We start from the raw sequence: 22,024 nt of genomic DNA, 5'->3' as shown, positions 1-22,024 counted from the left end.
GGAATACAGTCCTCGTGATCTCAAAATCGCCACAGCACCCTTGCAATCATCGGCCGGAATGGTGCTCCAGGTCGCGGTCTCCCTCCCGGTATCCTGTGCGCTCTTTCCACTGTAAAGAAGTTTCCCAGGCCTCTGGGTTTCAAATGATTAAGTATAATGTCTTTGACAAAAAGGTCAGCGGCCTGACCTTTGACTTTCTCAGGTACACCAATAATGCGCACATTGTTTCTACGGGCCCTTCTTTCATATTCATCCAACTTACAACTTGTGACTTCGCTAGAGGCTTTGAGACCCCGAATTTCCTGCTGCAACTGTGCTACATCATCGGTAAGACTGGATGTTTTGATGTCTAGTGACTTTACCTTTTCCCTAGATTTGGTGAGGTCCGCCCGGATTAAGTTAACTTCTATAGTGACTGTGTCCATCTTATTCTCTAAGGACTCCATCTTTTGACCAAGAGAGGTTTTCATCCCGTCGATCGCGGACATCACATCCTGCAGCGTAAGTTCTGCTGTGGCGGCCGACGCTTCAACACTCCCGTCTTGTGATTTACCAAACCTGGTAGGCGACCCTCTGGGTTGCGTGTAGCAGGCCAGTTTGTTAGCTTGGGTGTATCTGGCCCCTCTAGTTGTCTTAGACTGTTGTTTCTCCGATTCAGGTTTGGTCACCATCTCGAAGGCCAGGGAAGAGCAGGACCAGCAGCGGCCGAGATCCTGCGACTGTGGCACTAGACAATAAGCACAGCTGCGTGGGCGATACTGTAGTCACACCTGTCCATCCAACGTAGCAGCCAACAACCACGTGAACCAGCGTTCCAGGGGAACGGTCAGTCCCAAGACCTCACCACCCTCCCAACGACAGCGTTGTCTTCCAGTCACCGGCGTGATGACAAGGCAGCAGGCTGCTGTTGCACCATTGAGGCTTCACATGAAATGCCAGTTGTCCTTAATGTGGAAGACCCTTCATATCCTCTGCCCGGCCACTTCCGCCCATGACATCCTTCACTGGTGCCACACCTGCCTCACCCGGCCTGGAAACCGCACCTCGGGGCACCTCAGATTGTCCCAGGTTCCACTGGTCTGTTATTTCCTCCGGTTTGGTCTGGTAGTGAACAGATTTGAGGTCTTCAGTGTTCCAAAACCTGACCCCCTCAATTTGTCCCTGTCTTCTGGTGAAGGTCTGCTCCAGGGGATGGAATTTGAGATGTAGGTGCCAAAAAGTAACCGATTCGGTAAATAGGAGTCGGTATCATTCCGAATCGGTATTTTCCGAATCCACATCTACCGAGTTCCTATTTACCGAATCGGTAAATAAGAAATGGTAAAAATGGCCCATCGAGATGTAGGAAAGTAAAAAAATACCGAATTTGTCGAAATTCGGTATTTAAGAGTCAGTATTAACCATGGATTGAAAGCAGGTGGTAACCAGGTGCAGGCTATAAAAAAGGCCCCAAAATGCCACAGTTTTACAGAATGGCGGCATTCTACGTTATTGCGAGGCGGCTACGGCTACAGGCAGCAGGAGAGAGGGTCTGGAGAAGGGAGGAGCAGGTATGCAGGCAGAGGATCACCCTATTCCAACTGACTGAGCCAGAGATACTTCAGAGGTACAGGCTACACCCCAGAACCATCCTGGACTTGATTAGGGACCTCCACCCATACCTGGAACACCCAACACTCATGGCCCACGCCATCCCACCCCATGAGCAGGTGCTCTGTAGCCTACACCTTCTTGCCTCTGGGAGCTACCAGTGTGTGATTGCTGCAGTTGGTGGTGTGTCCCAGAGCTGCCTGTCATGTTTTTTCCGCAAGTTCCTGGAGGCCATGACGCAGAGAATGGAACATTAAATCCGGTTCCCTGACACACCTGCGGAACTTGCAAAAACAAAAACTGATTTCTATCAACTGGCAAACTTCCCTCACATGATAGGATGCATAGATGGCACCTACATTCCACTCTGTCCACCTGCAGCCACTGAACACATCTACAGAAACCGTAAGTCAACACACTCCATCAATGTGCAGGTGATATGCAATGCTGCCAACATCATCACCGACATTGTGGCCAAATATCCCGGTAGCACCCACAACTCCTACATTTTCCAGAACAGTGAGATATACACACGGCTTGTTGCTGGAGAGTTTGGGGACGGATATCTACTAGGTAAACAAGTGTGATACAACCTGATAGTAATGGCAGATGTATGTGTCATGCTTATGTAATTGATGAACCTCTCTTTACCACCTAGGTGATAGTGCATATGCCCTGCGTCCCTTCGTGCTCACACCCTACCTCAATCCAACTACCAGGAGTGAGAGGCGTTATAATGTGTCTCAGAGGTCTACTTGCAACGTTGTGGAGCGAACATTTGGACTCCTCAAGAGCAGATTCCGCTGCCTCCACAAGAGTGGAGGTGCCCAGCAGTACACCCCCATCCTGTGTTGCAAGATAATAGCTACCTGTGCCATGTTGCACAATCTTGCCACCAAAGATGGCACAGAGGTGAAGGTAACACATCACGAGGACATTGATGATGATCAAGAACAGGCAGAGCCCCAAGCAACAGGAGCAGCAGCAACAGATGGTAGATTGAGACGGGCAGATATCACACGTCGATATTACTAGGTAATGAATAAAACACAGACAGTTGTAGTATCTGAAGTATGTAGTTTAATTTTCACTACATCGTGCAAGTGTTCAAATGCCATTGTCCTACAATGTCTGTGTCCATGACTGCGTGCTCACAGTTACCCTCGCTGTGACCAGTCCTGCGGGGTGTTCGCAATCCTTAACGTTTTCGGGCACGCACTACAGTGCGGGATGCACAAGGCTGTGTATCCACACTTTGGGTGGTGGCTGGGTCAGAAATGTTGTGCCTGACGCTCCTACGTTTCTCAGGTACAGGTGTGCTGGAGCCACTCCTGCTGGTGGACCCTTCTGTGTCTTCCACACCTGTGTCACCAGCAGTGCCTGTTTGGTTAGTGAGCATCTGCTCCATCGCAGAGGTGACTCTCCCCATGCCCCTTGATAAGTCTGTGCAGCAGTGCATTAATGCATCCTGCATTGCAATTGAACGCCTACACAGCAGTGACGTTGCTGTGGCAAAGCGGTCCAGGGCCTTAGACTGCTGCCGCATACACTGGCGCTCTCTACAACGCTCTAAGTGGTCTCTGTCCAACTTGTCATACAGAACACCCATGTACTGTGAGATGTCTGTCATCCCCTTAGCAATTGCCTCCATGCTCCCAGCAATGTTGCCAATTCCATGGTCAATGTGTGACAGTTTGTATTTCATGCTGCACACCTGCCTGTGCACTGCCAACATTGCCTTCACCTGCATGCGCTGCACCTTAACCATGGCGGCCTCCAGGCCACAGAAGACCCCCTCTCCTTTCTGCCCTGCACCACTCTCCTGTGCCCTTCTGCCAAGGACACTGGCCCGCACAGCGCATGGAGTTCTGCTGCCTGGCCTTGTCAGCCACAGTTGGATTTATCGGCATTTCACCCTCCTCATCCTCCTCATCTGATGTTTGCAGTATCCTTAGAGTGGGCACATCAGCCCTCCTTGCCCTTCCCTGCATGGATGACTGTGTGGTTGGTGTTGGCGAATGTGCTGCTGGTTCCAACTCAGGTGTTCCAAACAATAGAGGGGAATGCAGCTGAGGTGTTGTGGCTCGCTCAGGTGTTGTGGCTTCCTGGGATGTGGATTTCTCTTTTCCAACAGCACTGTGACCTGCACTTTGTATGTCATTTTCCCTTCTGTTAGGTACTGGTGCCCTCTCCTACCTTGCTGGTGCTGTACTGGGTGAGGATTCTCCTGTGAAAAGATATGGACATCGGGTCAGTGGTGTAGTTCACCTGTGTGTCTTCATAAATGCATTTATTTCACACATTTGCCTAGTCTACATCAGCTGCGCGAAGTTGTGTGTGGCATGCCTTGCTGGATTCTATGGTGTATGCATTGCATGTATGTACCTATGACTACATCTCCCATGAAGCATTGCTGGCCATCAGTAAAAGCAGTTCTGGAGTGTTATGCTTACACACAGTGGGGAAGAGGGACAGGGTAATGGGTGGGGATTACTGTCCATGCATCTTACCTTGTTTCTTTGATACTCTTTTCAGAGCTATCCATGTCCCCAATTCCATGAATGCTTTCTTGATCCAGGGTGGATTCTACTAGCTCCTCAAGCTCTGTAAGTTTGGGAGCTCGGTTTTTCCCCCACCTGTGACACCTGCTGCCTTTCTTTGGGCAGCAATTTTCTTCTTGGTTACGATGCGCAGGTCGTACCATCTTTTCTTTAGGTCGTCGATCTCCCTGTGCGTCATCCCAATGGCATTTACCTTTGTCTGGATGTCAAGCCATATGCTTCTTTTTACAGACTCTGCAACATGCAGAGACTGTTTCCCAAATATTTTGTTGTAGTGCTTTACCACTTCTTCCACAAGCACCTGTAGTTCTGCAGGACTAAATTTGACTTTCCTTCTGCGGTCTCCTGCATCCTTCTGCCCTTCCTGAGACTCCATTCTGATGGACAGGCAAGCTCTGCAAAGCCAGCTCCTCTCTGTTTCCTCCTGCTCTGCTAACTGTTCAGTTGCTCTGCCCCTGCATGGGTGTGGCCACTCCCAGGTACTGGGGAGGTGTGCTTGATTCTGATTGGTTGGTTCCTCTGTGCCTTTGTTGTGGGGTGTGGTGGGTGTTCCTGATTGGTTTACAGGGTCACATATAATTTTTCCCAATTCTGTATTTACCGAATCGGTATTTACCGAATCGGTAAATTCCGATTCGGTATATTCCATTCATTCCTATGGGCCAGAAGGACCATAGGAATGAATGGGTACTTACCGAATCGGTATTTACCAAATCGGTATTTACCGATTCGGTAAATTCCAATTTGAAATTCCGACTGATACCGATTCTGTATCTTTTACCGATTTTTTTTATCTACATCCCGTTTTCCGATTCTTAATTACCGATTCGGTATGAGTCGGTATTTAAGAGTCGGAAAAAAATATTTACCTACATCTGGCCCTAAGACTTGTATACTGAGATCACAGAGCATTAAGAGATACATTACATAATTAAAAAACTATGGAAAGGCTTGAAGTAACATATGAAAACAAAAAATAGATACATTTTGGCCATTTTACTGTACACTTTGCATATCTAAATCAGTTGTCATAAAGGAAATATACAATTTCTTTTTAGATCTAATCCAATTCGTGACCCTCTACCCATATTGGAGGACTGGATGAACCTATTGGACCCTAGTAAATTGTAGCCACCATCAAATATATGCACCCCAATAAAGTCCTGGCCCAGTTGAGCTATCAATAACTTTTTACAAATAATTTGCTTGCCCAGTTCTGTGCCCTATAATAAACCTCTTTGAAGTCCTTTAACAGTGATCTGGGCATCATGGCAACAAAGAGGGAGGCAGAGGTTGTGGTGATCTTGAAAAGGGGAAAACAGCGGAAGAATGCAAATTCTAGAGGCATACATCTATGCTAAATGAAGATAATAAGACCTTCACCAGAGTGCTTACTAAAAGAGTAGAATTCCTCTGAGCATTGATAGAACCTGACCCAGTGGGATTTATCAAGGATGGACAAGGCTCAGATAATATAAGGAAAATAGCTCAACTAATAGCAAAACTAATAGAAAAGGTATTCAACCATCCTAGTGTTTTTAAATGCAGAAGTTTGATAATCAGGGATTTCCTGAAAGTGGAACTAGAAAAAGGAGGAAGGGGAGGGGAGGGAGGATAAGAATTTGCATTCTAGCTAACTACAAGGGTCCATAGAAAAGGATAAGAGTAAAGGGCTCTTGAACTGATAAATGTAATCTGCAAAGAGGAACTTGATTGGGATGCTCACTTTCACCCACCCTCTTAGCCCTGTCAATTGAACCATTGGCTGCATTAATGGGAGCCAACAAAGTCATCAAAGGAGTTCCATTTGGCCCAGAGGTGGACAAAATGACCTTACTATGGACAATGTGCTCCTCTCCCTGACAGACTCCAAAACGTCCCTTCCAGAACTCATGAGATGCCTGGAAATCTTTGAAAAAGTTTGGGGGGGCTTAAAACGATGAGAGCTTAGTCAGCGATCCTTAATAACTTGCTCCATAATGAGAGATTGCTCACGTTAAAAGCTCTTTGCCCAATGAAATGAGCTAAATCATCAACTAATTATCTTGGTATAGCCCTAACCAGCTCTTTGTCTAATTGGTCCAGGGTAAATTGGGACAGATTTATCTAAAGGGAGAAGCCAGTACATTCATGGCTGGGTATGGCTTCCCCACTTCTTCATACACTCCGAACATTAATTCCATCAGCAGAAATGGAGGCCCTTCAAAAACTGATGACTAAATTTATAAGGGAACACGAATGAACTAAAGTCAACAAGAAAATTCTTGGTTCATTGGAGAATTAGCTTGTCCAAACCTGTTGAAATACTACTTATTCACACTGCCCGAGATCAATTTAAAATGGTGTTCCAGAAAAACAGAAAAGAGATACCTCTGTATTGAACGAGCATTGAATAGCAGATCTCTCTGGGAAATTCCATAGCTCCGTAGGTAAGAATGGCTACACAACCTATGTATCTTAGAAATCACTAATACGCCACTTTTGGTGTGGGGTTAAATATCGGATATGTTGAGCTCACCAAGTTCCGAACCTCATACACTCCAATCCACTCAAGACCTTGCCATGGAAGACCAAGGATTGGAAAACTGGAGGCAAAGAGAAAGCCTCATCAAAACATGTTTGATAAGGACCTGATGAGATCTTTCCAGGACTGCAAGATGTTTTATTTTTATTTGCCAGAACTGGATAGAATGCAATATGCACAGATCAGGAACTGAGTCATGCACCCGCCCAACAAAAATACCACATCTATGCCGCTATCCCCTTTTTAAAAATTGTAGAAACCTATAATTCAACAAAGACCCAGATCTCAGAGCTTTATTGGATTCTTAATAATATATATTATTTATAGATGGGGTTATCAATCAGATCTAGATAATTAATCTAATGATAAGATTTGGGAATGTGGTTGGGCCAATATTCACATATCTTTCAGAAATACCAAACACTGAAAGTCATAATATAAATTAATGACACCCTGGTACCTAAACCCTACTAAACTGATGAAATATAGCCCTGTGGTTTCAGAGATGGGGAAAGGAAAGAGGATTGCTTGTCCATATCCAGTGATAATGCACGATGATCTGTTACATCTAAGTGAGGGAAGGGGAAAGGGAAGTATGAGGGATCACAATGCTCTTCTACACCATTTATCGGGAACCACCTAGAGACTTAAGGCCATATGAGCAAACAGATTTGTGCCATAGACACAGGTTGGATAAAGCACTTTAATCCATGTGGTCCTTAGTACAATAATGTGGAAAACATTGAACCCCCTGAAAGAGACACAATGGATAACACATTTATTGTACAACCTTATCTTAGAGAAAGGCACACACAACCTTCCACAGAACTAGTGAAGATTAGAAGAAACATGAACTTCCTTGATAGACTTCTTTTTATCGACGACCAGAGTGAGGAGTTTCCCTCCTAGACCTCCAGCCTTTCAAGTCTTTAGTCCTACAAAGGAATAATGGGCGCAGATACCCAAATGGAGACAAGATGAGGGGGGAGTTATTTAGTGGGTTTAATTTTTTGTTGGCAATTTAAGCTTCTACTAGAGGTGTATGATGTAGATTGCAAGGTCTAGAACATCCAGCCATAAGTTATTATCAAGAAGTATCTGATGGAAATGGTTGACTCAGCCAGCTACTGAATGTAAACTATTATGGTGGAACTTTAATAATAACAACTAGCCCCTCAAGTACTTAGTTTACTGAGCAGTTAAACTATGGGGTGTGTGTATTACTGTGATAAACTGACTTGAGGTGAATTAGGCATTGATGAAGAACTTTAGTCAGCTGAACAGTCAACCGACATGGGGTGCATATCACGGTGGTACATGGACTTCAGAACCTGAAAGTGACATTTGTATAAAAAGAATATGTGGTGTGCACATCACTGTGATGTCCAAGCTCACTTCCAAGTCTGGATTGCACTGGAACCACAGCCTAGACTTGCCTTAATGCTCAAACACCTGTGTGCATTTTCAGAGGCCAGCATCCCCCGGGGCGAAATGTACAGGATGTGCTGCGAGATACCACAGTGCAAGATATTGTGGCTGACCAGCGCATTTCTAATGTGTTTTCCCATTGAGGAGTGTGAACTGCGGTCAGTGGTGGCTCCTTTGCTAAGGCAGAGGAGCGTCGCTCCACTACGCTGCCGCAGTAAAAGAGAGGACATAAAAATGATAATAACATAATGTCATTATCATTTTATTTTGTCCTCCTGCTGTGGCAGCTTTGCCTGAGGGGTGGGGTAGCAGAGCAGTGGAGGAGTGGTAGAAACCCTCCTAAGTGCGCAATGACTGTTTGGCTGGCCCTCCCGGGCCATCCAAAACAGTCATGCGCACTTTCCCTGTTCTCCATGCAGGCTGCATTACAGCCTGCATGGAGAAGAAGCCCACCCCTCCAGGACCTAGCTGAGTGCTGTATCACAGTGCTCACACCAATCCCGACGCTACATTGCAGCATTATGATTGGTCATGGGAGCCTGGCTGTGCTTCCTGCTCCTGGAGGTGGACGCAGGAGAGCAGGAGCAGGGACGCAGGACCCGGCGGCAAGGTAAGTGTTATTTTATTTATTTAGATTGTGCCCCCACTTGCGTGCCCGTTCACCACCTGCGAGCCATGCAGCCGCGGAACCAGAGACGCAGCAGCCATAACTGAACACATGTGATGCATCCCTCACAGAAAGGCTTGACCCAAAGCAGCCGCCGCATCCTATGAATATCTTCTCTGACGTTCATTGTGCCCTTCAGCGAGGTCTGATGTGGAAGTGGTTCATTCAACTGGTATTATTGCGAAGTCTGGAAAATTTCTGCAGGCTCGGTTGTAAACGGTGAGCGCACAAACTGCAGAATGTTTGCATTCCCAGCAGACATCTTAAGGATTTTGGGGGCCATGGGCCAATCATATTTTGGGGGCCCCTGTTCGGAACTGTTTTGAATTTATGATCCGATTACAGCTCTTTCATTCCCTCTTTGGCCAACTCACTGACAATACACAGTCACACTTATACAAATTTAAAGCGCCTACTTATCAGTTCTGCGGAACCCGTGGTGACGGTCCTACCAACGCCACACTGCTACACCGTGCAGAAAATTATGAGTGCAGCATTCTGAACGCCGCAAGACCACTGAAACCGCCAGGCATCCGTGAAACCGTGTTGGTGGCACAGTAGTAAGGCAGGTGGTACTGCGGCACCACCAAGCATATTACGAGTTGCTTTTTTGCCAGTCTTTCCATGGCGGTGAGCCCACCATTCAAACGGTGTCCGAGAAGCTACTCAGGGGGCCCTTACCGGGCCCCATCCTGTCTCTGGGCCTGGGGGTGCATGTAGGGAGTGTACATGGTGAGCCACCCTGGTATTTCAGCCCCCCCACCCCCCCCAAGTACCGGCACAAGAAGAAAAGCACACCATGGTGCATTTCTTCCAGTACAAGAACATGCTCTGGCGGTGCCTTTCTAAGTTTCTCCTTTGATCCTTAGAAAGGCACCGCTGTGGGACCTTTTCTTATATCATTTCGACATATACTGACTGAAGGAAAAGAGGATGGACTGCCAGGACATAGGAGCAGGGAGGCCGATTTCAAGACAGCGGGTAATGACAAATTGATGAGGCCAGCCCCAGTTTGTTATTTGGTTCTCCACTAATAACGGACCGAATTGAAAGCGGACCGTATTGAAAGCGGATCGAGACTTCATTAAAAATTCCTTTACCTAGCTTGAATGGAAAATTAATGACAGCAACGATTATTAGAAAAACGGTGGCTCCTCCTGGCAGACAAATCCAGCAAGATTACGTCTTAATTACAGAGACATTTATTGATGTTGAATAATAGAGATAGATGACAACAAAAAGGAACGTTGACAAAACTCCTCAACTAGGGAGAGACATCACACTTTGCTAATTGAGTACAGCATCCTGTGACGGGTCAATCATCTAAAAGCCTATAGAAATTATGGCAATCATCACTTTCCAGTAGAGATATGACCTCCATCTGGAACAAGAATCAGTCCTGAAGAAGGTGTACTAACAGAAAACCGAAACGCCGCGTCGACTCTTTTTGATTCTTTGTGTTTTTATTCTGTAATTTTTAATAAAATATATAATATGATGTTTTTAATATTGTGATTTTGAATAATGAATGAATTTATTGTAATAATAAACCCAAACAGAGTTTTACCAAACATGTATTGTGATGATTATCATTATAATCAGAAATTGTGCCAGTAATTTATGAAAATCTATAATTGCCCCTTTTGTGATACTGTTATAATTTGAACACACCATATTGTACCTTTGCCTTTCCCGCCCAATTGATGGCATGCTGTTTTACACAAATATACCCTTAGGAGTACATATTGAAATCGGGCATATCCTTAACTGTCCATTCTTTTGGGACTTCTTTCTTTTAAACCGCTGTGGGACCACCACAGCACTGTCAGCCCAAACTGCATTCACTACGGGTTTTGTGGACCTCAAATGGGGCGCTGCCATCGCTCCGTGGGATGACCCCCAAATTCGCAATTAAGCCCTACATGTGTTTAATATAATATTCAGGGATAGTGATGTGTGTTTTCCGTATTGCAACACAACAGCTGCTCTCTAATATTACTGAAAATAATCTTTATGACATCCCCCATTTCTCATATGTGAGATCCTGTTTTGATCTGAAAGAAACTGAAAAATGTCTGCAATAGGCACTCACACATCACCCACATTAAAAATAGAGTAAAGCAAAACAGTATCTAAAACAATCTGTTTGGGAATTATTAAAGGTCATCAGGGCAAGACTCTCTGCAGAACGGAGAGTATCTATCAGGTGCCCCCTGTAAAGCTAGGGCCCTGGACCAGAGCCCACTTTGCCCATGCCTTAAAATGTCTTTGACTCCCAGCCCACTGTTGGAGTCAGGTTTGCCAGCCAAGCTGGATTTTTTGCTCAGTAGATATCCGAACAATGGAATGGAATGGTATCCTCAAGCTGCGGCAGCAACGCCATTTTTCATGTGTTTTCACTAACTAAATTATGCAGTGAGTGTCGGACGCGGGTACAGATAAGCTTCAATTTCCAAGTTTATCCATAAAATGGAATGAACCACCAAGGCGCACCGAGGCAAATCTCTTAGCTTCAAAGTGAATCGAACTATTTTCAAACCAACGTTGAGAACATGTTAAGACTTCTTAAAAGTTAAAGCTGGATAATGACACTGGAACATTCTATGTGAGAGTAAACAGGTAAACTACTAGAATGTGTTATTCAAAAAGAAAACAATTGGGGTCAGATCCATAAAGTAGTTTTTCAGTCGAAAAACCTCTGATTCTGAATCTGTGAATGAAAAACTGCTTTTAGAATTGCACTAAACTCATTTCAGTACTCGGGAACTTTATAGCTACTCCTAAACTGACAGAAGGCAAAAACAAAACATAGAAAGGAAGGTAAGACGCTAGGAAGAAAGAAAGAAAGATGACAAAGGAAAAAAAGAAAGAAACAAACCAGCAAATAAAGAAGCAAAGAAACAAAGAAAGAATGTAACAGTGAAATAATGTAAAAGAGAAAGAAAGCCTAAAGGGAAAGTAGGCACAAGAGGAAAAAAGATAGAAGGCAAAAAAGGAAGAAAGAAAGAAGGAGAAAGAAAGAAAGAAGGAGAAAGAAAGAAAGATAGAAGGAGGAAGAAAGAAAGATAGAAGGAGGAAGAAAGAAAGATAGAAGGAGGAAGAAAGAAAAATGGAAGGCAAAAAGGGAAGAAAGATAGATAGAAGGCAAAAAGGGAAGAAAGAAAGATACAAGGCAAAAAGGGAAGAAAGAAGGAGAAAGAAAGAAAGAAAGAAAGAAAGAAAGAAAGAAAGAAAAAAAGAAAGAAAGAAAGAAAGAAAGAAAGAAAGAAAGAAAGACAGAAAGAAAGAAAGAAAGAAGGCAAAAAGGTAAGAAAGAAAGATAGAAGGCAAAAAGGGAAGAAAGATAGATAGAAGGCAAAAAGGGAAGAAAGAAAGATAGAAGGCAAAAAGGGAAGAAAGAAGGAGAAAGAAAGAAAGAAAGAAAGAAAGAAAGAAAGAAAGAAAGAAAGAAAGAAAGAAAGAAAGAAAATGGCAAAAGAGAAGAAAGGAAAGGAAGGAAAGAATGAAAGGAGGCAAAAGATGTGGAGGGAAAGGAAGGCAGGAAAGAAGGCAAAGGAGGAAATAAGGCAAAAGAGAGAAATAAAGAAGAAAGACAGGGTTGCAAAGATAAGTAGAGCACACTGATTTGCTTTTATTCAAAGTTTGTGTGTGAAACAATCCAAAATAAATTTTCAACAGCACTGGCAGAAGATGGGTACTGATAAAGATGGAATGTGTTGTATGCTTACATTTCAAACATGATGACAGCACTAAAGTAATTATAGAGTAAAAATTTAAATATTGGCACTGAACGGAACTACCTTGTTTACGAATGTCCTCTTTGTGAAAGAGTATAATGCAGCCACTCAAAGCAAAGTTAACTAGTGGCTTAGGTAGGCTGACCCATTGCACCATGCTGTATGCTGCAGGGGGTGGAAGCAAAATATGAATGACACAACAACGGACCAAATCAATCAATCAATCAAGACATTTGTATAGCGCACTACTTACCCGGAGGGTCTCAAGGCGCTTGGGGGGGGGGGTGCTGCTACTGCTCGAACAGCTAGGTCTTGAGCTTCTTCCTGAAGGAGAGGTGGTCCTGGGTCAGGCCGGACGGGAGGGAGTTCCAGGTCTTGGCGGCCAGGTAGGAGAAGGACCTTCCTCCTGTTGTCGTTCTTCGGATGCGGGGGACGGCAGCGAGGGCGTGACTGGCTGATCGGAGATGGCGTTTGGGAGCGTAGAAGTTGATGCGGTTGTTGAGGTAGCTCGGGCCTTGATCGTGTAGGGCTTTGTGTGCGTGGGTGAGGAGGCGGAAGGTGATTCTTTTGTTGACGGGGAGCCAATGCAGGTTTCTCAGATGTCCGGAGATGTGGCTGTGTCGTGGGATGTCGAGGATAAGTCTGGCTGAGGTGTTCTGGATCCGCTGGACTCTCTTCTGGAGCTTGGCGGTGGTTCCGGCGTAGAGGGTGTTGCCGTAGTCAAGACGGCTGGTGACGAGGGCCTGAGTGACCGTCTTCCTGGTCTCGGGGGGGATCCACCAGAAGATCTTCCGTAGCATGCGCAGGATGTTGAAGCACGACGAGGAGACAGCGTTGACTTGTCTGGTCATGGAGAGGGAGGAGTCCAGGATGAAGCCCAGGTTGCGTGCGTGGTCTGTCGGTTTGGGTGCGGTGCCCAAGGCGGGGGGCCACCATGAATCGTCCCAGGCGGAGGGCGAGGAGCCTAGGATGAGGACTTCCGTCTTGTCTGAGTTCAGTTTCAGGCGGCTGGTCGTCATCCACTCGGCTACGTTTTTCATCCCTTCGTGAAGGTTGGCTTTGGCGGCGGCAGGGTCGTTGGTCAGGGAGAGGATCAGCTGGGTGTCGTCAGCGTAGGAGATGATGTTGAGGTTGTGTTGGCGTGCGATGGCCGCGAGGGGGCTCATGTAGACGTTGAAGAGGGTGGGGCTCAGCGAGGATCCTTGAGGGACGCCGCAGATGACTTCGGTGGCTTCTGACTTGTACGGTGGTAAACGGACTCTCTGTGTTCTTCCGTCGAGGAAGGAGATGATCCATTCCAGTGCCTTCTCCTGGATTCCGACGTTGCTGAGGCGCTGCACTAGGGTGCGGTGGCAGACAGTGTCGAATGCCGCGGAGAGGTCTAGGAGGATGAGGGCCGCTGTTTCTCCGTTGTCCATCAGGGTTCGGATGTCATCAGTGGCAGCGATGAGGGCGGTCTCGGTGCTGTGGTTGGCTCGAAAGCCAGACTGTGAGCGGTCGAGGGATCCATTCGTCTCGAGGAAGGCAGCCAGCTGTTTGTTGACGGTCTTCTCGATGACTTTGGCTGGAAACGGGAGGAGCGAGATGGGGCGGTAATTCTTGAGTTCGGTGGGGTCCGCTGTAGGTTTCTTGAGTAGGGAGCTGAGTTCGGCGCGCATCCAGCTCTCCGGGAAGGTGGCGGTGTCGAAGGAGGTGTTGATGATGTCCCGCAGGTGGGGTGCGATGACAGCGTCGGCCTTGTCGAAGACGTGGTGAGGGCAGGGGTCGGTTGGAGATCCGGAGTGGATGGAGTTCATCATACGGACGGTGTCTTCGGTGCTGATCGGAGTCCAGGCGCGGAGGGTGGTGGTGGGGGCGGTGGTTCGGTCGTGACGTGCGTCGGTTGAGTGCTGAAGCTGTTGTGTATGTCCGCGATCTTGTTGTGGAAGTAGGAGGCGAGGGAGTTGCAGAGGTCTTGCGACGGGGTGATGTCGCTGTTTCCGGCGTTGGGGTTGGAGAGCTCTTTCACGATGTTGAAGAGTTCCTTGCAGTTGTGTGCGTTGTTGTCCAGCCGGTCCTTGAATGCAGTTTTCTTGGTGGCGCGGATCAGTTGGTGGTGCTTCCGGGTGGCAAGCTTGAGGGTGGTCATGTTGTCCGGTGTTGGTTCCCTTCTCCAGGCTTTCTCGAGGGCTCGGCAGTTCTTCTTGGAGCTCTTGAGTTCGTCGGTGAACCATGGAGCCTTCTTGCTGCCGGGTCTGCTGGGCGGGGTCCTTAGTGGGGCGAGTTCATCAGCGCAGTTGCTGATCCACTTCGTGAGGTTGTCGGCGGCCTGGCTGGGGTTCGCTGAGCTGGCGGGAGGGTGCTGGCTCAGGGAAGCAGCGAGCTGGTCGGCTGTGAACTTGTTCCAGTTTCTTCGAGCAACCTGTTGCTGGTGGTGGTGGATCGTCGTTCTTTTGAAGGTGAAGTGGACGCAGCTGTGGTCCATCCAGTGGAGTCCGGTGGCGTGGCTGAAGGCGATGTCTTTGCTGGATGAGAAGACGGCGTCAAGTGTGTGTCCGGCGAGGTGGGTGGGGGTGGACACCAGCTGCTTGAGGCCGAGGTTGGCGAGGTTGTCGAGCAGGGTGGTGGTGTTGCGGTCGTTGTTGTTCTCCAGGTGGAAGTTGATGTCCCCCAGGAGGATGTAGTCAGCGGAGGGGAGGGCATGCGGGCTGATGAAGTCGGCAATGTCCTTGCTGAATTGTGTGCGTGGTCCCGGGGGTCGGTAGATCAGGGTGCCTCTGAGGGTGGTTTTGGGGTCCGTGTGGATCTGGAAGTGCAGGTGTTCGGCGGTTGTCAGGGTGTCGTCGGTGTTGGTCTTGATGCGGATGGTGTCCCTGTAGATGATGGCGATGCCTCCTCCAGTCTGGTTGCAGCGGTCTCTTAGGGTGATCCTGTAGCCCTCTGGGATGGCGAAGGCGATGTAGGGCGCTGAGGAGTCGTTCATCGAGGTTTCCGTGAGGAAGGCGACGTCAGGAGCTGTGGTGTTGAGGAGGTTCCAGAGTTCGATGGCGTGTCTGTGGTCGGAGCGGGTGTTGAGGAGGATGCACTTCAGGTGGTTGCTGCTGGTGTTCGGCTTGGCGGGTGCTGGTGCGGGGCAGGTCCGGATGCAGGTGAACTTGCAGGCGTGGCAGCTGAAGGGTCCGTGGGTTCGTCTCGGGTGGCTCAGTAGCATCCCGGGATTCGGCTGGTGTTGAGTGCGTTGAGGGTGGCGGCATCGTAAGTCCGGCGGGTGGGCTGGTGTCTGCGGGGCCCAGGGGTCCTGGCACTGGGCGCGGTCCAGGCGCGGACGGGCGCAGACGGGCTTACCTTTGGCGCACCTTCGGCGCTCAATCGGTGCTCCCGCTGCGCGCGTCCGCTGTGCGGTCGCTGGGGGGGCGTCATAAGTGAGGAGCCGGGCGGGCGGGTCAGCTGGGTGGCGGGAGCGGGGCGGCCAATGGGCAGGAGGGGGGCGGAGACGCCGGGGGGGCAGTGGCGGGAAGGAGGGCGGCTCGAGGGAGCGCACAGGAGGGGGAGGGCAGCACAAGGGGTACAGAAGGAGAGAAGGGGGTGGCAAGTTTAGCAAATGCGAGGGGGGATAGGTTAAGGACCGGGGGCAAACAGGAGAAGAATAAGGGAGGCAAGAGATATAGCGGGGGGAGCAGGTGAGGAGGCGAGTGGGGCAAGAAAACAGAACGGGCGGAAACGGGATAAAAATACCAGGGGAAAAGAAAGGTTGCTCAAAGTCCCTTGACGTATGTCATACATATCAGTTTAGTAAAATCAATAGGTCTTGGTTAACTCCAGACCTAAAAATATTTACTTTATTGAAATGCGATTACAGACATTGTGATCTGCAGACACCAGCAGGCCAACATCCCTGTGATGGCATCCTATTGGGATATATGTTGTTAGCACGCATACTTTTGCCACGCATACCATTAGCACGCAATTTTTACAACGCAGGATCCCTTACAACGCATACCTTTACAACGCATGACATTACATCGCAGATACTATTACAACGCATACCATTACAACGTAAGTATAGGTAAGTATATAATTTTTTTAAATAATGTAATTAATAATTTTATAAATAATTTAATTATTTAAATTAAATTTTATTAAAGAATTTGCTAATATATATGTAAAAAATACCCCTGTACCCCAAAACCCTAACCCAGCCCTGAGCCCTAAAAATATCCCTGTACCCCAAAACCCAAACCCAGCCCTGAACCCTAAAAATACCCATGTACCCCATAACCCAAACCCAGCCCTGAACCCTAAAAATACCCCTGTACCCCAAAACCCAAACCCAGCCCTGAACCCTAAAAATACCCCTGTACCCCAAAACCCAAACCCAGCCCTGAACCCTAAAAATACCCCTGTACCCCAAAAACCAAACCCAGCCCTGAACGCTAAAAATACCCCTGTACCCCATAACCCAAACCCAGCCCTGAACGCTAAAAATACCCCTGTACCCCATAACCCAAACCTAGCCCTGCACCCTAAAATACCCCTGTACCCCATAACCCAACCCTAGCCCTGAACCCTAAAATACCCCTGTACCCCATAACCGAAACCTAGCCCTGAACCCTAAAATACCCCTGTACCCCATAACCCAATACCCCTAATAAATGTTTTAAAAAAAAGATAAACTTACCTATACTTACGTTGTAATGGTATGCGTTGTAATAGTATCTGCGTTGTAGTGTAATGCGTTGTAAATACATGCGTTGTAAATACCCTTGCGTTGTAATGGTTTCGTTGTAACAGTACTTCGTGGTAAAAGATGCGTGGTAACGGTTGTATACCATCCTATTGTGTTGAGTCACAATTTGCGACCTTCCTCATTTATATTGATGAGGTAGTTCGGATTCTGACTAACTACAATACAGATTTTTCAGAACCTACCTTTCAGTAATAGATTGTTTTAAAAAAATCTTTACTGGTAACAAAAATATTTGTTGTTGTATGCCCCCTATTTCGCTGACTCAATCTACAGTCAAGTATTACCAATAATATAGAATTATAGCCTGCTGCCTAGGGTGATAAAACCTGAGACCCAAAGGGGAATGTTCTAAATTGAAAATGTAGAAACAGAAAGACAATATTTAAATGTTGGAGCAGAAGGTCTGTATCAGCCTTTTATTGGCTTTGAGCACTGGAGCTCACAGCATTCAATTGTTTTAGTAAGGGTTCAAGAAAGACCCTTTGTTTCATAAAGCCTGGTTGGATTGTAAAACCTATTGACACAACATTGACAGGATAGAGGCTTTAGCATTTCATTAAGCTTGAAAAATATTTAATTGGAGACTTGACATCACAGACATGGCTTAATAGGCCATGTCTCTGTCAGGTGCCCGACTAAGCTTGTGTTTGTAACTTGTGTTGAACTTTGGTATGTACTTGAACCTCCCTGCCATAAAAAATAATAAAAAACATAAGTTTAGTAACAGCACACCTTTACAAATATGTAATATAGACGCCTTTCTTTTGTAAATTAGGAATAGTTCACTGATTAAAAGTGACAGAAACAAATAGTTTGATTGGAACATACTTGGTTTCTGGCAAATGTCCTCAAAATCCCAGCAGCAGTTTCCATTCACTGTACACTGACTATCACACTGGCAGTCCTTCGGCCCTCCTGCGTTTTGATCATAGCATCGGTTTCTGCAGGTCACTGTTCGAAAATAGAGACACATTTTCACTTTATTACAATTGTTACTTTAATACAAGTCTCAGCTTCATGGAAATGATGTCTGAACAGAAGCAGAACGAGGAGTTGTCGAGAACACAAACGATAACGGATCAATCCATGATTTACGTTGTTGTTGAATTGCACTGTGTTCTTTTACCATTTGATACATGTTTAATGTATTGCTCCAATATATTGCTACAACAATTTGAGCATGCATTCAATAAGCATTTTTGGATTTGCAATGTTTTGTAGGTTGTATTTTGTTTGTGTTTAGTTGCATTCATTTCTTGTGCCTGCACAATGGCTAGCCACAAACTTCTGACTATATACTACACTATATACTAAGGAGCCTATTCACAAACCACATTTTGTAGTACGTTAGTAGTACTACAATAATACTACTAATGTACTACCAAGTGCCTTTCACATTTATATGTATGGAGGTATCTACCTCCATCTCTTCTGTCTATTCTGGCCACATCATACCGCTTTTCTTTCCAGCACAACCAACATTGAGGGGAAAGGTAGAGGCAGAGACATCATAAATGCTGTAACGTGGCCAGTGCTGGCAGCGTCGTATCGCTTTCCTGTCTGGCAGAGGGAGAGGACGCAAACAACAACGACAGGAGGAGGTAAAACAGCGAGGTGATGGTAAGCAACAATGATGGAAGTGAGGAGGGGGTGTATCCCAAAAAAAATTGGCGGGCGGGCAACAGCGACAAAAGAGTGGGCAACAAGTAATGCAAGCAGCAATAATGGGAAGGAGGAAGGGGTGCAAACAACAGCAACAGGAGGGTAAGAAACAATGACTGAGGGGAGGGTTGTAATCAACAATGACTTGGTGGCAGGGCAGATAATAATGATGGGAAAGAAGCGGGTGCAAGCACCAATGCCGAAGTGTGCAAGCAATGACAACGAGGATGCAACTATCACAGGGTGAATCAACAAGAAAAAATAGTACCTCAATCCTAATACAATCAGGAGAAGGATACTAATAAAGCAATTACTCAGTAGTTGGTCCATGCTTCAGGGAAGAGACAAACACACGAAGAGAAAGTGAAATTGGCGCACTTTTACCAAGGAGAAGCAAGAAAATGTAACTGGCAATGAAGCCACAAATGGTAAGCAATGGGCTGGCTCCAAGCCCCTCATAATTAACAACATGCCTTACAAGCCACAGCACATAAGCTGCCTAAGGCAAGACCTAAAAAGGACCCAAAACGGTTGTAAATGCACTCCACGTCTAGAAAATAATGTGGGTATGGACTTAAAATAAAACCCCATTGAAAATAATGGTTAAGTATATTAAATTATTTAAACTTTTTAAAAATATAAATACATTTCATTTAATGTTATAAGAATATTATCTATAACGAATTTATTGTAACTGTTTAAAGAACATTTTCAACATTTAAATATTAATGTAACATTAATATGTATTAAAAATACTTAAAATATTTGTAACTAATTCTATATATAACTTTTAATATTTTGTAAAACTTAATAAAAAATATCTTTGTTTTTTACTTTAGGTGTGATTTCTCTTAATTTAATCTCCAGAAAAATACTTTTATTTTAATATATTGAAGAGGGGAGAAGCTTTTAGAGGCATGCCTTTGAACTGCACAGGTTTCTGGCCGTGGCTCCACACTTACTAAACAGGGGGTATACAGCCATCTATGTGGAGACAGGACACAGACTATTCACGTATAAGTGGAGCTGCACTAGCAGGCCTGAGATATGTTTAAAGGGTAACTTCAGGTGGTGGCACAACAATTGCTGCAGGCCCACTAGTAGCATTTAATGTACATGCCCTGGGCACGTGTAGTAATGCCTTTTTACTAGAGACTTACAAGAAAATTAGATATGTCAATCAGGTATAAGCCACGGTTACCATGTTCTAAGAAAAGAGCACAAGCATGTAGCACTAGTTAGAAGTGGTAGAATGTGCAGAGTCTTAAGGTCAGCAAAACGAAGGTGGCAAGAATAGGAGTCTGAAGGCTGAAATGTTAGGGGAAAACGATGCAAAAGACGTCAGGTCTGACACGTGTCCCTCCCCCCCAGCTAAAACTGGGAAAAACTACCTAACCCCTTAATAGTTCCTCACACTAAGGTGGAAGTACCTGAAGAGCCCATCAACATTGGTGTGGTCTGTTCCACAGTGAAGTCCATTCCCTGTAGGGAAATGGACCACCTCAACAGTTTAGGGTTCTCACCCCCATCTGCATTAACCATCTGAGGGTTTGTGGTCTGTCTGAACCCGGAAGTAGGCACCAAACAGGTATGGCCTCATCTTCTTCAACACCCAGATTCTGCAAACCCTTCCCTCTCTATTTCACTCCACCTCGGTTCCCAGGGATATAACCTCCCACTGATGAAGGCTCGGCTTGATCCAGGCCCTCTTCATTTAACTGTTAGGGCTCTCTGCCTATGCTCTGAGGCGTATGTCTGCACAATTCATTCTTGGGAGAGGTCAGGGGCCTTGAGCACGGGTTCTGTGCACATGCCCTCCTTCAGTTTGTCAAACACGTTCTAGCATGCCTCTGTCCTGATCACAGTACATGGCTGCTTCTTAGAAGTCATTTTGTCAAGGTGCCATACCCCTTTATGAATCTCCTATAGTAATCAGGGAGGCCTAAGAAAACTCTCACTTTGGTCTGGGTCTTGGGCGTTCCCAAGTCGTGTGTATAGGAACTACATATTACATAAGCCTTGGAGGTGTGGTGTGGTCCATGACCACTTCAGGTTTTCTGCAAAACCTTTGGCCGCCTCAACAATCAACAAACATAATCCTTTGGCGCACGGGCCGATCAGGATCCCATGTTTCCATTAGCACACCTGCAACGATACAGGAGAGTCTGGTTAACCACATCGCTGCGGCGGCTTTTCCCGCTGTGTGCGGCAATTTTGAAAAAGCTGCGTTACGTGACGAGCTCAGCTCGTCATCAGCATAGCAGCGCCGTAGCTGATGACGAGCAGAGCTCGTCATCAGCAGCGAAGAGGTTAACACACCGTCAGGCTGTTACCACCACAATCAGCGGTAATTAAATTGAGCCGCACACAGCAGATGAAACTATGCTTGTCCCCAGATTACTTTGCCACAAGTTGGGGAGAGCAGAGATAAGTAGGTGCTTTGGTGGGGCGAGCCCCATAATGAAGTGATATTCCCTTGCAGATTGCGTTTACTGAACCGCTGTTCTCAGAAATGGTTATTGACCAATGGCTTTGTTTTTCCTTTACTTTTTCTGATTCCTAACCACCATAGGGTCGACCTACAGGGCCTACCCCCGGACCTTCAGCTGCCATAGGGCTTAAAAAGGCCCAGAAATTTGGTGAGTTGATGCAGCATATTTATAAAATTTAAGTATACTTGTGTGATGCCTGATTGATTTTGATATCCGATACAAAATGTGAATGAGGTCTATGGCAGTAGTCTAACTTAGGCACAAATAACCTAAGAGGTGATGATGCATAATATGCTGGTTCGTATAATCTTGCCTCCTGAATTCAGGAAGATGAGCTGATGCATGCACCAGTTGAGCATACATTGCGGAGACCCGCAAGTGAGTGCTCTTTCACGGGCTGCATGATGTGAACATGAAACGTCCACCATGGAAATAGAGTCAAGTGTATAAGAATAGTACATACCTCAATTTGAAAAGCCACAGAATGGTACGTGATATTTTTTAATGCCATTTGATGTGCTATAGAAAATAAACAGGTTCCCAACCTGAACCCCTCCCCCAAAATTCTTCTTCTGTTTTGACTGGTCGACCAGAAGCGGCAAGTATTTATACTGCCTATGCATGCGCTTGTTTGCAT

General features: G+C 46.2%; 1 protein-coding gene across 1 annotated transcript in view; it reads right to left on the bottom strand.

Moving 5' to 3' along the window:
* The window catches only part of ENPP3 (ectonucleotide pyrophosphatase/phosphodiesterase 3), a 716,664-nt gene that overhangs the window by 562,863 nt on the left and 131,777 nt on the right, over positions 1–22,024 (bottom strand). The window contains exon 4 of the mRNA XM_086927431.1: positions 18,062–18,184. Coding sequence (XP_086783557.1) covers positions 18,062–18,184 — 123 coding nt within the window. The remainder of the gene's footprint in view (positions 1–18,061; positions 18,185–22,024) is intronic.

This window comes from Lissotriton vulgaris, chromosome 6 (assembly GCF_964263255.1).
Source record: "Lissotriton vulgaris chromosome 6, aLisVul1.2, whole genome shotgun sequence".
Lineage (NCBI taxonomy): Eukaryota > Metazoa > Chordata > Amphibia > Caudata > Salamandridae > Lissotriton > Lissotriton vulgaris.
This window is presented reverse-complemented; position numbering and strand designations above follow the sequence as displayed.